We start from the raw sequence: 17,242 nt of genomic DNA, 5'->3' as shown, positions 1-17,242 counted from the left end.
TGAATTTAGCTAAGCATTCAGTTTGGCGTACGGGATTCAGCCGATTGGCTCAGATATCAGCAAAGCTGTTCTGTTATGAGGTTTGTTCACCACATGAGTAACCCATGTAGTGAAACTTTGCATAGACTCCTGAGTGGGATTGAGTTTGCACGTATTATGTTTGGAAAAAGTCGAACAGCTCGGAACACTGGATCAGAGTGTGCTGTATCAGTTTCAGTGCAGGTGTGAGAGAGGTGTCGTCTGATACATAGCCCTAGAGCGCACAATAATGAGGACTGTGGTGTTTTATTAGCGCGAGCGTGTACCTGAGATCTGAGGCGCTTCCTGAACGTCGACCTGGTGATAATGGAGGATGCAGAGGCGACTGTCTATCTGATAGAGCAAAGCGGGGCACAAGTAGGTGAACTGCGCTGGCGAGATGAGCGAGTCGGAACTCAAGCCGTAGTGGTGCAGCAGCTCGGTAAGATTTAGGCACTGAAACACAAGATCAGGATAAAGACTGAGATTTGGTTCATGATGAATTAAACGTTTGCAGCAATAATATTTAGTCGAGTGGGCTAGGGCTACCTCCTCATGTTGGTGAGGCTTGTCCTCAAACCGACCAGCCAAGGAGGAGTTTGAACTCATGAGCTCTTCTGGTACTGCGCGTTTCTTTTTGCTGGATGGTCCTTGATGGTGCAAATGATGCTCATGGTCAAGCTCATCCTCCACTACAGGGCTCATGGAAGGGCTGCTTCGTCCACGCTGTCCCTTACCCTTTTCTAGCCTCCTGAACCTCTTGGGCGTAGAGGTAGGACGCTGGCCGGAGGGCTGCCCAGCAAGCACCTCTGAATTGCTAATCTGAAGGGATGGCGAGGTCATCTGTGTAGGCCTCATTTGATCTGGAGTGTGGTGGTAGTGATGAGGGTGGGGGTGTTCATGGTGGTGATGGCCATGGTGATGAGGCTGTGGTTTGTCTTCATGGCTACTGGGGAAGGTGCTTTCTAAAGATGATGCGGTAAGGTCATTGGTTTCCTGCATTTGCTCGCTGGTTTGTTTCTTTGTGTGGTCATGTGAGTGAACGTGTGAGCGCTCAAGACTGTCCTGTGCGTGGTCATGGTCGGGGGTTTCAGTCGGAGTACTGTCCTGTTCATGATCATGGTCGTGTGAGTGATCATGCGAGTGTTCGTGAATGTTGTGTATGTGATCGTGTTCAACGCTTCGAGTGTCAGTTTTCTGATCGTGGTCGTGATCGTGCTCACCCTTCCGTCCGTGAGGCTTGCTCTCTGCAGTAGGTGTGGCTACTGCAGTGACATTGGGGCTACATGAGCTTCCATCAGCCTCTCCATGAGAATGATGGTGGTGGTTGTGATGAGAATGCTTCGGGTGTGAATGACCAGCTGAATGCGAATGCAGTCCTTCCTGCACTTCCAGAAGGTCCAGGTGGGCAACGTGGTCATGGCCCAAGTTGTCATGGTCCAGCTCCACCACTCGCACCTCGCCTAACCCCAGACTCAGCAGCAGGTTCTGGAAGCCACTGAAGTCGAGCCGGTCCTGCTGGCCATAGCGGCGGAACAGCTGCTGGATGTAGAACTGCTGCTCTTGCTCTGCAGCTTCTTTCTGGTCCTTGGGCGCTGGGTGATCTCGTGGGCTCACGTAAGACTCCCTTGATATCTGGTGGTCATTGTGGACATGGTCGTGGTCGTGGTCATCAGTGTGGTGGTGATGGTGATGGTGGTGGTGGTGGTGATGGTCACCTTCATGACAGTGTGTGCACTGATGGAAGAGGAGGGTGAAGACGCAGAAAAAGCAAAACTTGGTGTGTGCGTGAACTCTCATCGTCTCTTCACTGCGACACCACTGCAAAGACAACAAATACAAGAAACAAGATTCTTTATCTTTAAATGCCTTCATGTAACATGAAATGTATATCATCTCTTGGATTGAATGACAAAACCAGAAGCAGCGACATAACCCCAGGTGGGTTATCTAGAAACAACTTCAGATGGAGACAAGAGTCCTGTCTTTTGTCTCGCAGTAGCAATAAAGAATGAACGCAGAAGAGCTTTGTCACAAAAGGATTAAAATATACTTAAGTGCAAGGTAGGTCAAGTATCAGCAAACTAACTACCAAAATATTATTAATAACAATAATAACAATTATTATTATGATGATAATATTAAAGAATAAAAAAAAGAAACTTCAGGATTTTCATAATTCTTTTTACGGAATTTTTAATCATACTAGCAGGAATTTTCAACCATGCCAATACCACCACAAACACTAGATCTCCATGAGCTCAAACAGCGCTATACGTTTTCATGAAACGTAAATGTTCCAACTGTAAATATTTTTTTTTTAAAAAAACCTTTACAAATCATATTCGCTTAAATTCCCTGTTACACGTTTTTTTTCTTAGGAATTTTTCTTGGATCTAATGTAACACTTTAGGATATAAACTTCTAACTTAAAAAAAAAAAAAGAGTAAACTGCATGATCGACAGATGTTTCCTGTGAAAAACATTGTTCCACTTTGAACATCCTGACATTGGGGACGGAGACACGTTAAAAGAGGCACGAGTGACACAAAAGTAGCACAAAAGACTTCAGCCAGGAAAACAGATGTCACTTCTTTTTTTTTTTGTGGCAGAATCTTCTGGTAGAAAGAAGACATTGCAGTGGATAAGTGCAAGGTGCGTCAAGGGATTAGGAGCAAAAGAAGCCAACGGCGTCTTGAATGAGAACCCATAGACAGTCTATTCTTTCCAGATCAGCGGCATAAAAAGGTGACGGTGCGGCAGAGACGTCGATATCCGGCGGTCTCATTTCAGAACAACGGATCGACCTGGAGGAATATAGATGCAACACAGAAATCTTCTTTCACACAACTACATCACATTGAAAGATGAAATTTTCTATCAAATTGCTATCGTTCAAGACACAATCAGTATCATGCTGTTCTTCCTGGAGGGGAAAAAAGAAAAAAGAAACCTCTTACACACTTTGAGGTCAGCGATAACCTCAGGCAGTACGCTTCTAAGCTAGGATGAAAAGATTGCTGCCTAAATATTTCTTTATTCCACTTCAAAGCAGACAGAAATCATGAAAGTGTCACCAGCACAACTCTAGATCACATGCTAGTGTTGAAAATAAATAAATAAATAATTAATAAAATAAATAAATGAAATCATAACCGTTCGTAAGGATCGGCTGCAAAAAAACAACATGGAGGAAGCTACTTCAACGAGACTCCCCTGCCTCGGTGTGTCAAGTGTAGTACTTACACCGTCTTCGGCGTGTGTGCTTCCCGAACGACGAGCTCAAGCAAATTAGAGACACGAGAGCGAGATCTGGCTTTCACTTTCAAATATTGGTGCAATATTTTGAGCTCGCCTGAACAGTGTTTATAAACATGCAACTAGAGTGACCTCTGAACCCTGGAGGAGATAGGATAGGGCAATAATTCAGGATATTCTCAGGGCAATCCTGCCTCACAAATGCTGCAGTGTTGCATGCTCAATGTGCTCTTTGTTACCTGCGAAAGGGGTTTTTCTAGTATAAGCGCGTGTTGAACCAAAAAAAAAAAAAACAATTTTAAATCATGAGACAATTCAGCTCAGACCGGAATCTGCTGGAAAAGTGAGCGCGGATGACCGGGGCTGAGAGCATTTCTTTGAGGCTTAGAGATGTTGTAGAAATGTCACATGTTCAGCACCAGATAGGTTTATATTCATCATTCCAACAGCCTTAACTGTGTTGTGCGTTACGTACGTCTCTCTAAAGGCTTTGACTCCATCCGTCCATTCCATTCAAGCAGCTACAAACAAAGAATGAGTTTATTGTTCGAATAGACTTAAACATGGCCCCTTTGAGGTGGATCATAATTACACTATCTGTATCTATTCACTGCTCCAAATAATCTTACATGCATTCCAATTTAGTACTACGTGTGTAGAAGTAGGTGTGGCTTTAAAGCTCGCTCACATAGCTAGTGTTTGCGTTTGTAATTGCTTGCGACGCTTCCTAACAAATACAGGTAGTCTTCGATACCAATTTTTGCAGATACGAGCGGACCGTGGTTCTACTTCTAGTTCAATCACGGAAGTAACTCACATGTACAGCTCCAAAAAAAGACCCTGCAGTGCACCAGATACCTATATTTACAATTATATACAATATTTTCAGTGTGTAAATGAATGTATAAAATGTCTTAAGTCCGATAGAGTGTGTGTGTGTGTGTGTGTGTGAGTGTGTGAGTGTGTGAGTGTGTGAGAGAGAGAGAAATGAGTCGGCCTCACCGGTTTCAATAATTCTGTCCGGGAGCACGATATTAGAAAATGTCTGTACTGTAAATCTATCCTGATTGTGAATTATCCTAATTTCATAAAATCCTCAACTAGATAATAAAAAGTTCACAGTCCAATACAGTAGAAAACAACTCTGAGACATAACGGCATCCAGGATTCCCCTTGCGATTTAGGCAAACATAATGGCAGTGTGGGGAAAAGGGACAGATTTAATCAAATGAGTTGGTATGCTTTACATTGTATATCCATGTCATAGGCGTACAAACTCACTTTGTCGGACTTAAAAACAAACCGGACTTACGAACATGCTCCCGGAATAGAACTCGTTCATAAGTCGGGGAATACCTGTACAACCGGATTTATTTCCTCAAAAGAAAGCAACAAACGGACTGATTTAAATTGACACACCTCTGACCAGGCAGATATTTAAGAAAAGTGAATTAATGCTGTAAATAAACAAGGCCTTTCTTTTGTCACATTAGCTTCAGATCCAAGTACTTGCTTGAAACCTCGCACAGATGTACACCTCCTTTTTCTCTTGGTACCTGTTTAAAATGTTTTAGCTGCTCATTCTGCATAACATACATAATGCATAATGTATTTGCCTAAGTGAAATCAGGGAGCTTAAGACCTTTGATGAAATAAGAGACGCAAAAGTTTCAGGCAGACACTTTTAACTTTTAAAAACATCCCCCCGAGCCAAGAGGCAGGAGCTGCTGAAAGCACTGCAGGACAATTGTATTAAGAAAACTTATCCAACAAAACTGTAAGACTTGAATGTAAAACTCATTTTATTTCACATTTGCTTAATATTTACCAGAACATACCGTAAATCCACAGCCCGCCACTTTGGCCCCGGTCCTGCTCTGAAGATGGTTTCCCCAGCTCTTCACTTCTGTCTGAATCTAAACAAGGAGCAAAACCAGATTCTGGTATTAGTATTAATTTTGTTGCATTTATTAATCTCATAAAGTTGAATCTTGACAAATCCATAAGTGCGTATGTGCCGTATGACACACACAGCTGCGCTACTAATGAATGGAGAACGCACGGAAGGTTCAGTTGCTCTTTCGAAACAGCGTCATGCTGTTGGGCGTACATGCTCCATAAGCACGGGCTGTGGAAAAGGAGAAATGCATGGAACCGAGTCGGACACGAAAAATTTCTCACGGGCACTTGTGCAACATATGCACGAAGAGCGCTTCCTCTGGTAAAAGGCGGAGGGGGAGGGGTCAGAAGGATCAAACTTAATTCTGTGGAAACTTCATTTATTGTAAGTCATAGCAGAATGAAAAACACAAGAAGATCAGACATATCCTTGAGAATAGCAAAAAAAAATATATATATAAACCCACTTCCCAAAGTCTTTAAGTCAGCTGAGTTCATATGACTCTCATGTGCTCTCCCCATCTCTGCAGGCACAAGTCCATCCCTGGTTCAGTGCTCTACACGTAGCCCAGACTGCCGAGACTTTAGTAAATCTGTCTCGATTAGCCGATTGGATTATCCCATAAATCACACCCTGCTTCATTTGTTTAATTAGCAATCTCTCTCTCTCTCACCCACACAGACAGACCCCAGCAGGCGGGCATGTAAGAATATATAAAACACAGTATAAACACCTTCTGAGCTGCGAGTTTACGGATATCAATCATCCAAATGGGTGATTAAACTTTGGAAAGGAAAGCATGAGATCTGATCCATCATAAAGCGGTTTCCTCTCCAGGACCTTCTCACCAAAACAAGATGCTGATATCGGGGGCCAACATGGTTTCCTGACTTTAGCTCTCGTACAAATACAGACAGTTCGAGGTTGATTGATTTAATTTTAACCTGAAAAACGTAGACATGGAGCACAGAAGTCTTTCATGCTGACATGTTTGTTCAGTCCACAGATGGAAAGGCATTTTTTAAGCTAAACTGATTTAAACTGAAATTTAAGTTTAATGATTTTGTTTTTTAGCTTGAAAAAGCTTACATTTTGTGCACGAAAAATATAAAAATCAAGTATCATCTAGACTTCTATTTAAAACAACGGTACATTCACAATACAAAGAGATGACGTTAAGCCAATACATCAAACTCAAATACATGGAATAAAAATTGGAAGAAAAAAATAAAAAAATTAACAAATTACAGCGGCTGAGAAAGTAAATAGAAATGAAATATGAACTTGTATGTTATAAATAACGAATACAAAAGTTGATGTTTTCCTCCTGAGTTTTCAGACACCTTGTACATCACACATTAAACGATGTGATGTGATGCAGTGACTAGGACATGAGGTTGTTTATAAACCGGGAAGAAAATCTGATTCATGTTCACCGGTATAGTCCCTTCTCTCCGGGATCGGTGTAAACAGCCTTTTATCATGAACGTGACACACGCAAGACAGTGACGTCTGACTGCTTTTTTTTTTCTTCCTTCATTTTTTCCTGACGTATGACTACACACCTTACGAAATCACCCTGCCTGAGCAATCCGTTTCCTGTCCGGTCGAGAAAAAAACAAAACAAAACAGAAGTCCAATATGAGCGATCAGCTCTCTGAATGTGTATCATGTAGATATGTTTTGGGAAACCCTCACAGGGTCAGGAACGACGAGCAGATGCGCCGGAAGACAATGGCAGATGGAGGGAGGAAACAATGTGTGCTCTGCGACGGCTGGGAAAATTAAGCAAAGTGGAGATGTTCGAGGGATTTAGTTGACCGAACTTCTGTAGAACTTGCCGTTAATCAGGGTTTGCATTGATACAGAGAGCGCGATGTACTCTGTCGGTTCCATACACTCGGCTCCCTCTATTTAATACTTCAATACAAAAAGTGTCAAAGTCGAGGAACTCATGCAAGATCTTGCTGTAATACAAATGACTGGAGAAAATATCTAAAACATCTAAAACTATCTATGAAATGGAGCGAAAGTAGGCAAAATAAAAACGTTCCATGATGCTCCTGGATCGATTAGTTCTAACTCGGTTATCTGAAAAATTTCCCGAATAAAATTCAGATCACCTGAAGGTCATGAGGTTGAAATATCCACTGAATCCCAGCTGTCTAAAGAGACCAACCTGTCTTTGGGAATGTTAGAGGATGGATCCAGAAAAAAAGAAATGCCTGGGGTGTGGAGAGCCAAGCCCAAATATCCTTGATCCTTCAGTCACACACACACACACACACACACACACACACACACACACACACACACACACACCTTAAAATAAACAGACACACCATAAAACCAAACACACATGACCCAGATAGATGACCAGCAAGATTATCAGGGTCAGAGGGGATCGGACTCTCGAGCTTAACCTGTCAAAACACACTGAAAGATTCAGAGGATTTCGTGTGTAAACGACAAAACAACATAAACTTGCGCAAAAGCACGCAACAAGCAGACGTCATGCTCTGTAAATTAATGCAAAACTCAAAGATGTACACACTATTCTGGAAAAAAAAGATCTATTAACATGTTAAAATACCAGCATTAACAGACAGTACCGCTTTCCAAAGACGCTGCTTCTGACCTGACTGTCACCTTCGAGCTGAAATCTCCAGGCCTTTTCCACAGGCAGTACAAATCCACAAACCTATAATAAAATGAAATGCTGGAGAGTGAAAGCAACACATTTTTTTAAAAGTGGCAAAGCATCAGTGACTCGGCTCAAGCGAATTCCTCACAAGGCCGCGACGGATCCGTGTGTGTCCAGGACGAGGGCAGAGTGCATACCTTACACCCGGAGACGTGTCTGGAGCGAAGAAGAAGGAGGACGGAGAAGATCAGCTTTACGTGCTCCTCTACAGCACCGTGCAGAGGATCGACTCCCTCAACTCGATGCATTTTTTGGGTTTATAAAGGCGCAGTTGGTGGACTCGGACGCATAGTAGTGGGTGGAGAGGGGGATTTAGGTTAATCAGCTACAGGGGCGACCACATGCTGTAAAGACATCAGGGCACTGTGGACATTTGCGTTAGGAATGCTTGGACAAACAGGGCTGAAGTTTAAGATGGCAGGAGTCACTTTGTTAAAAATTTTTACGTTACGTTTGTAAAGATTTAAGAGGCATCTTTATGTCAGCATTCTGCATGATCATGAACATCGGTGACCACCAGACACGATACTGTCTCGATACCTCTGTGCTGATCCGATTAAAAATTCCGAATTGCTATTGTGTATGCATTAATTTTATTACAATTTTTTACCTTTAAAAAGGTTTGCTGAGTAATTAAACTCGTGGTGTTTTGAGACGGGTGTAAGCGTGTATAATGAGTGGGTTTTAGACTAATTCACCTACAAAGTTTAAAGAGAAAAGCTCTTTAATGTGCGATTTTTAATAATGTAACGCCATAAAAATATTTCCACACAAAGAAATCATAATTTATAACTGAATCGATGTTTACGCCCATCTCTAAATGTTTGCCGCAAAATGGACTCGGCTCGAATCATGTAGAAAAGTCGTTGGTGAAGTCGACATGTCACCTAAACTGCACCTACAGCTAGGACGCTCTGCTCCATGGCTGCATGGTCCGATGGTCCCTTAAACCAGCTACTAACAACTGAAACCAGGTTATCTTACTATCATGTGAGAAAAATATCTGAATATCCTGAATATTAAGCTCGGTGCTCGACCTTCACCCGCACACCTAGTGCATCTTTACGCACAAATTTAAACCTGAAATTTAAAAAATGGTAAAAACAGGAGGATCAGAAGAGGAACACATCCATCATTCTAGTAAACAAACAACAATGATGTCCAACAACGATAAGCGTAGAGTATAACATTACATAGCACATTAAATTCTGTTCTGTCACTAATGAGGAAACTAAATTAACACGAACAACAAATATATAATTATAATGATAAATAATAGCAGCATCTATACTATAATCAGGCACTCGGTAAGTACAGTTCACCTCAAAAATTATTTTTAGCTTGACATGGGGTTCATTTTATATTAAAAAGGCATGCGGTGGTCCTCCTATGGCTCTTATTAGGTAGAGGATAAGAGACCGAAACAAAGCCCAGGGTGCCAATACTTTATTTAGTGTTAGTAATGAAAAATCTGTAGGGGAGCAGAATTTGTAAAATAGAGATTAAACGCAACAAAACGTCTGTTGCTCAGTCTGGCGATATTAATACATCGTTCTGTTCAGTATTCTGGCACTTTGCTCATAAAGCCATTATTCTCTGCATGGGTTTGCGTTTTTCTGGACTTCCCCTCAAAGTGGTTCCACTTAGTCGTTACAACTAAAGATTTTTTGAGGAGCTGGTGATTTTAGACAGAAAGTAAAACTTGTTCTCATTTACTGCTTGTGCAGCACATCAGCTTAGTTAAACACACAAAAACAAAGACAGCACGTACTGTACACCCTGACACGTTTTAACATGTGACTCAATTAACTGACTCATTTATTTATTTATTTTAGCTGTAAATGTATACATTTTGTTTTATTAATTAATGCCCTGAAATCTAAGCTAACCAATGAAGAAGTTTTGTTTCCCCTGTGTTTCGCTCTTGTTGTGGATTTGCAAAAGATTTTGTGGCCAATTTCTTTTGGAGGGAAAACAAACTGAACTTCTGAGAACAAAACTCTTACTGTGAACAAAAGTCTTCTGGAGGCCTGAACGTCGCTATACATCTTTAGGGCCGTAACTGTAATGTTAACTTATAAAATGAACAACTGAATAAAACAAAACAGAGCTGGCTGTCCATTTCTTTATAAATAAATGTCTTTATCTGTACATCAAATGTGCTCTAGTTTGTGAACCTCAGGCTTAACTGCTCTGTACCATCATTATTCTGGACTATACATACCACAGATAGAAATTAATCCTGCTTTTTGTCCTTTTTTAATATTGTATTGGCCAGTTTTGAAACAATACGAGAAAGACACGGCGGCGGCTACGGCAACAGCAGCAGCGAATCCACATTTTTTGCACTATTTAATGCACATTTGTTGTTGTAGACATACAGAGTTACATTCTTTCAGCAGTCAGTTATAGGCCTAAGATATCGGCTTCAAAGATGGCCAAATAAAAATAATTTTTTATTTTACTAATTTATTTATTTTAAGTTATATTCTGCTTTGTTTGTATAATATCTGCTGGAATGTTTAAAAAAATGTTCAGTGTTAAATAAATATTCAGAAATTGTATTTTTGTTATTTGATTATTTTTTCTGAAAAGCAACATAAAATAGTAAAAAGCAAATTTTTACTATTTAATAAATTATTAATATAAATTGGCAAAATAAATGGAAAAAATTTCAAAACACCGCGTTCAGTATTCGGCCAAGCATCTCATTATTATTCGGCTTCGGCCAAGAATTTCTTTTCGGTGCATCCCTAATAATAATAATAATCTTGTTTTTTTGTAGAACCGAAGTTGTCAATACTTTTAAACCGTATAAACTGTACTGCTCCAGGAATATGGAAATGACATTGCAAAAATGCAGAACTAAAAATGCACGCATTATTATTATTGGTCACAGAAATTACCTAAAACAACCATAAAAACATGTGACTATATGCTATTTTTTTTTTTTACTAAGTCATGTTTGTATAGTTGGTTTAAATTTAACAAAACTTAGTTCATCATATTGCATAAGTTGTTATAAATAATATAAAGCCCTCTTTTTATATAATGCCGGCCCATTCTGACGACTACAACCCCAAGTATGTTTTAGACCTTCTGGAAAAAAAACTGGTGCATAAACACATTATACACCTGCTATACACCTCATCGAGCCTGGTGGTGGTGCAGGGGTGATGATTTGGGCTTGTTTTGCAGCCACAACACCTGGGCAACTTACAACCTTGAACTCATCTGTATATCAGAGTATTTTAAATGTGCTACATCTTGGTTAAAAAACAAGACAATGATCTGAAGTTCACCAGGCAATCTACATCAGAATGGCTAGGAAAAAAAAGGATAGAATCAAGGTTTTGGAATGGATGAGTCAAAGTTACATGTCATTGTTTATCTGCGGTTGTATTTTTATCATTAGACTTTTAATACTAAGACTTTTAAGATATTTATTTTACACCCACACAAAAAAAAAAAACATAGAATATATAAAAAAAAACTTTTGAACATGACTGTATATCTTACTTGATCGGCAACTTCTGATCAATATTGAGTTCGCCTGATAGATTTAAATTAGTGTTTTTATGCATTATATTTACTTAAACTAGAAAGCGCAGAAATGAATGCTGAAAAACACATCTGCATGCACATCTGGTGTACAAGGAAAAAAGCACCGGGAGCCAGATACAGAGCGAATAAAATCACACTGGTGCAAAATCTGCTTAGTCAAGCACCAGGGGCACGACAATAACACTTGTGTTTGGGAAAAAAAAGACACACAAACTACAGATTTAATTTTTAAAAAGTTAAAAAAAATAAATTTTAGGGTTTAAACTAGCTTTCCAGTAAATAAACAGCTGTTGTACATGTGTGTGTGTGTGTGTATCGTCATAGTAGCAATTATTGCAGATAAACACATTGTCTGCATACTCCAAGTGTGTGTAACGAAAGCAGTGTACAAAAAACAACAAAAGGGAACTCAGGAGTGTGTGAACACGTATGTGTCTGGTGATGAAGTGGTGTCCCAACTCATCCAGCGTGGAGGACGTACTAATAAATCAAGACACTGAGCTGCATTGATACCGCATCGGCTGTTGTCGCAGCTCATAAAGCTCATAAACACAGAGCGGAGCTGGAGTTCATCCAGAGGTAATGAAATGTGCAGAGACTCGTTAGAGCACTTATTTGAGGAAAGTTAACCAACACAACGCTCGACTGTAATTCAACAAAGCGGAGAACTAAAACAAGCACATTGGGATGAAAAGAGAGTTGAGCTAAAAAGCAAAGCTCTCGATCTACCGATCTTCATTCCTACCCTTATTTACAGTGTGAGTATTCGGTCAGGAGCGAAAGGACAAGATCGTAGAAACAAGTGACTGAAATGGGTTTTCTTACAAGGGTAGCTGGCTTAAGGATGCCATCAGGACGCCTCCCTGGAGAGGTGTTCTTGGCACGTCCAGTTAGGAGGAGTCCACAGGGCAGACCAAGGACTAGGTGGAGAGATTATATCCCCACACTGGCCTGGGAACTCAGTCAGAGTTGGTTGAGGTGGGCAAGAAAAGGGAGGTTTGGAGTTTCCCGCTGGAACTGATACCCTCATGGGGCACGACTGCACATACGCACTTGACAATGGATGAATATAAATATTATTATTATTATTAGCACTGGTATCATTTTGGTATCTGGTATCGATTTGACCTTTTTTTGAGGTTTTGTAGGAGTCACTAAAAGTAAATGAGTCAGGAATGCACTATAAACTTTATAGGTGATGAGCCTTTCTGAAACTTTGTAAATCAGTGAGGAAATTGTATTTTAGCTTGACTCAAACATTGACATTACTTTACTTAAAATCTGAAAAGTGATGCTCACTGTTTCATATCTTGAATCCATTGAGCTTATAATATTTCATTATTTCCATTAAAGAGCAGCAGTGATGTGCACAGCAGGAGTATTTCGGAAAGGTACCAATATGCTAAAGCGTGTGAAAATCAGCTGAATTTAAAAAATAAAAAAAAACTTACGGTATTGGCAGAAGTCTGTTAACGAGGCAAAATTATTCAGGTTATTTCAAAACTATAGCTTAATTAAATATTTATATACAATGCTGATTAATAAATGACTTTAATCAATTGTAACTGAAAGTCTTATTTAATCCTCTATTTAAGAAATGCTAATAAGACAAAAATTTATAAAGCATCAATTACACAACTTCCTTTCAGAAACAATAATGATGAAGGTTGCGGTAAAAGGGAGTTCTGTTATTCTCGTACACGCTGATTAGCGCTCGTTTCTTTTATGAACAGTAGCACATTAGTGCAGGTGTCTGGAAATAATTATACACACACAAGTTAATTAAGCTGAACTGCTATACAATAATTTTTATAATCTGTACAGAAAATTGAGTGTTTAAACCTCTCCTGCTGGACACAAGTTACACTGGGGGGAAAAACAAAACCCCTAAGCGCCACACACCTAGAGAAAACCATGAAATTTACACCAGGTGTATATAAAACTAATCTCCATGCCTGGTCTAACTTGCCTCCACAATTCGAAATGCAGCTGCATAGAAGATTACCTCTTGTACAAACAATTTTGCGTCCGAAACAAAAAGTCTCCTAGGGTTGTCATGCAGCTCGTTGACCAAACTACAGAACTTGAGTTTCTCACTTCACTGAAAAATTATTGGTGCAAAAATCCACAATTTTTTTTTGTCCTTCAACATTGGAACCAACTGTTATAGAAAGTGACATAATACCATCCTGGAACACGCTGTAGTCAGGATATCTTGTTCTGACCAAGCATCTTAAGCCTGGCTTAGTCTTACACGAGTGAATGGAGTGATGTCAGTATTACCAGAGTGTCTCTGGTACCCTATACTTTACCTTGTATAGCCTACAATGTAGTGATGCAGCAAGTAATACATAACCCTGTCTGGACATGTGGAAAAGACACCAGAATATTCTGAGAGATTCTGTACTTTTTTTATTCAGTATAGAATACAGGAAGCACTTTTTTACTTTGTCATCTGCAGTCATTGGAACAAAACAAGGGCTTCCATATCTGATTTGATTCGTGTCCGAGTACAGAATGATCCTCACTTATCAAAATGAAGGGTTATAAAATGGGTTAACTGTCCTCCGACACGAACCCAGGGCCCTGATTTGAAAATGTTTTAAGAGAACTTGTACAAATGCTCTTATCCAGAGCGATTTACAAAAGTGCTGTGATTTTTTTTCATTACTAGATAGATTCTTACACTGTGTTACGAGATTACTATTTATAAGCACCGTCAAACACTTTTTTTATCCTGTTATATCATCTTTCCATTTAATGCTTCTGCAGGGGTTTAAGTAACTTATTGAATTCTTACCACAGGTTAAGCTTACATACATGTTATATCACCATAGGAGTACAACGCAAAACAATGAGATGAATAAACAAGGGCTGTACTGATAGTAATGCAAAAATGTTTGCATAAAGTTTTTTTTATTTTTTTATTAACCGACACAGGTGGTTTCAGTGTTGATAATCCCTTAGAGAAGTAGAGTTTACCAACACCGTTTCCATCACAAGCAATGTATTTGCACCATCATCGAACCCAAGTTTCAAATCCTTTGTCTTCAATGCGCGTTTCCCCTTCTTTAAACTTGTTTGTCTATGACAAAGAAAATTTTACAAAGAGAATTCAAGAATTGAGGTCAATAATGGTCTAAATGCAGATAGAGGATAGAGACTATGTTGAGTAGTACCTTTGTACAGAAGAAGAGACACCCTACGGACAAATTTAGTCCAAAAAAAAAAAAAGTTGTGACCACTTTTGCATTGCTTTTGGTACAGCCAATTACATACAGAAAATTTGTCCCAAGTATAGCAAAAATGTCGTCTCGTAACGTTACTTAATAAACATGGCAGGAAATCTTATCACATCCAAACCATACTAATATTGTACAGGTAGACACCGGGTACAAAAGATCTACAAACAGTGTTTAAATTAACACTTGGGACACAAGAAACAATGAAGTGTGCTTACAAACAGAAGTCGCGCTGAGGATGTTTGGCATATTAAGTTAGATTTAGTGAAAAAGGGTTCAATTTCATTGAAATATAGTATAGAGACATTCGAGGCACTTTCGCAGCAGCTGTGCGCTCATCACCCACAAGCAGATAAGACATTCTGCGCATCCCATAGTCAAGATTTTATCTCACACATTTCCTGGCATCTCAGTTTACAGAAAAACGTGCCAAACACACATCCTGACCTTGCTGTACATGTATGAGGATAGTATAGTATTTATTCATGTTTCACAAACTTCAATACATGTACAACTGGTCTAAATCCATCTGTTCTGTGACGCATTGTAAAGCAACAAGTTTAGACATTTCACACATCCTGTTTTATGTGTAATGTGATGTCACATGTGTTTTACATCATTTCTGGTGAAATTGAAAAAAAAAAAAAAAAATACAACCCCCCAAACTATGTGACGAATGCGGGATGATGTAAATAAATGACCTTTACATCTACTTACAGGATTAGACACAATCCCAATAACCTGCTGTAATTAGTGACCAACACCACTAAAACCATGTGGCAAGAAATAGTCCCGGGCCTCGTTCCCATCCGCGAATAAGTGTACTAGATAGGGCCACTGCGCTGCTATACTACATAATGATAAATCTAGTAATTGGTGCGCGCCATTATTCCAAAGTGCTCGGATTGAGACACAGCCCAGGCTGTAGTAACCGTATAATTGATTTCGAAATGTTTATAAAATTAGTAAAATGAAGAGGATGAATCAGACTTAAAGACAAACAAACGATTAATATGCATTTGTTGAATAAGTTTATAATTTAAAAATACAAGTATCAAAAACTTTTACAGAATTTTAAGTTTAACCTAATTAGCAGGAGTCACATGGCAGAAAAAGTTAGGAAGTTCCCTTTAGTTACAATAAGTAACGCTAAAACACACACACACAAATATGTTATGGTAAAACTCATTTAAGAAGAAACTCCAAGTCTAATCTAAATAAAACTATACATTTGAAAGCATTGAAAGGGTTAAGTAAAGACAAGCCATTTAAACTAGCTAACCACAATCATCACCATCCGCCTCATCTCAGAGTTTCGAAACAAAATAATCAACAACAGAGTTTAATACTTAAATTATTATTATTTATTCATTTGCCTGGCTCACCTCGCCAACACATCTTTTCTTTAGCTAAGGCTAATTATCAAAAAGATCACGAGAAACAGCGCGCATGAACGAGCGTGCGTGCGCACACACACATACGCACTCGTAACATAACGTAATACAACAATTTGTATTAAACGTTAGCGCCTTTTCTCGTTTTTAGACCCGTTTGGTTTGGCAGCCAGTACCGCAAACAAACATCGTAATAAAATCACATCCGACAGGACGACGGCTAACGCTACCGTAAGCCAAGCTAGGCTAGGCTAGGCTAATGCTAAGGGCTCCGTAAAGGCACACGTCAACGCAATGTGCGCTTAAACGAGGCGCGAGCTCGAGAAGCCCAGGATCTTCCACAGTTCCGCCTCGGTGTTATCGTTTAATATGAAATAAACTCGAATAGATATACAAGGCCACCGGCTGGCTACACGTCGATACGCCGCTCGGGTCCATGTTGTGGGAGTGTGTGAAAACAAAATCGCGGGTTTTTTTATATAGTTACCTCACTCGAGTGCCGTGTGCATCTCTTCTCCGCTCGGTACTAAAAAAAAAAAAAAACACAGCACCAGGCGCCGCAGCAGACCCGGAAACGCACAGAAAGGCCAGCGAGAGGCGCAGGAGCGACATTCACCAAACGCTTTTACGCACGGTCTGAGGCGTTAGCGTGTAACGGCACGCGAACTGCGTAGACAAGATGTGACGCAGCCCACGCGCACAAGTGTGTGACCGTGTCACCTGCACTGCTGCAGCTTTTATTCATTTATATTTATTTCCTTCTTTACTCTTAGGCTTATTTAAGGATTTGTTTGTCGTGCTTTAGTACATACAGTAAACAAGGAGGAAGAATTATCAGAAAAATGACAACAAAATGGTTAGACTATGTATGTTGGAATAGTAAACAATTTGTTTTTTATTTGATTTACATTTTATTCAGCTTCCTCTTGTTTCTATGCATTTGAAATGTTTTACATGAATCATGGATATTAGTGTTGTTCATACAGGCAATGACTATCTTATTTCATCTTGTTTTCAAACTCTGTAAAATCTTCCTATTTTTACTTGGAAACAGTTTTTCTATTCATACAGAGTCTTAATCAAAAGTCTTTTCGGTCCGGCTGCTTTCAGCCTGTTACAACTTTTCCCTCGGTTAAACTCACTCACTTACTTACTCTGTGTG

The 17,242-nt window shown here is 39.6% G+C and overlaps 1 protein-coding gene across 4 annotated transcripts in view; it reads right to left on the bottom strand.

Annotated features, from left to right (window-relative positions):
• slc39a10 (solute carrier family 39 member 10) overlaps positions 1-16,694 on the bottom strand; it is a 30,645-nt gene extending 13,951 nt beyond the window's left edge. Inside the window, exons 1-4 of one of the 4 annotated variants that reach the window (XM_053496724.1) lie at positions 16,568-16,694; positions 5,115-5,192; positions 568-1,839; positions 306-474 (exon numbers count right to left, since the gene is read on the bottom strand). In XM_053496724.1, the coding sequence (XP_053352699.1) occupies positions 306-474; positions 568-1,818 (1,420 nt within the window). In that variant the 5' untranslated portion in view covers positions 1,819-1,839; positions 5,115-5,192; positions 16,568-16,694. The other 3 variants (XM_053496726.1, XM_053496725.1, XM_053496727.1) reach the window with 3 other exon arrangements.
• Positions 16,695-17,242: the final 548 nt, after the last annotated feature.

Source organism: Clarias gariepinus, chromosome 5 (genome assembly GCF_024256425.1).
Source record: "Clarias gariepinus isolate MV-2021 ecotype Netherlands chromosome 5, CGAR_prim_01v2, whole genome shotgun sequence".
Classification (NCBI taxonomy): Eukaryota; Metazoa; Chordata; class Actinopteri; order Siluriformes; family Clariidae; genus Clarias; species Clarias gariepinus.
The sequence above is the reverse complement of the archived record's forward strand: the minus strand, read 5'-3'. Positions and strand labels throughout refer to the sequence as shown.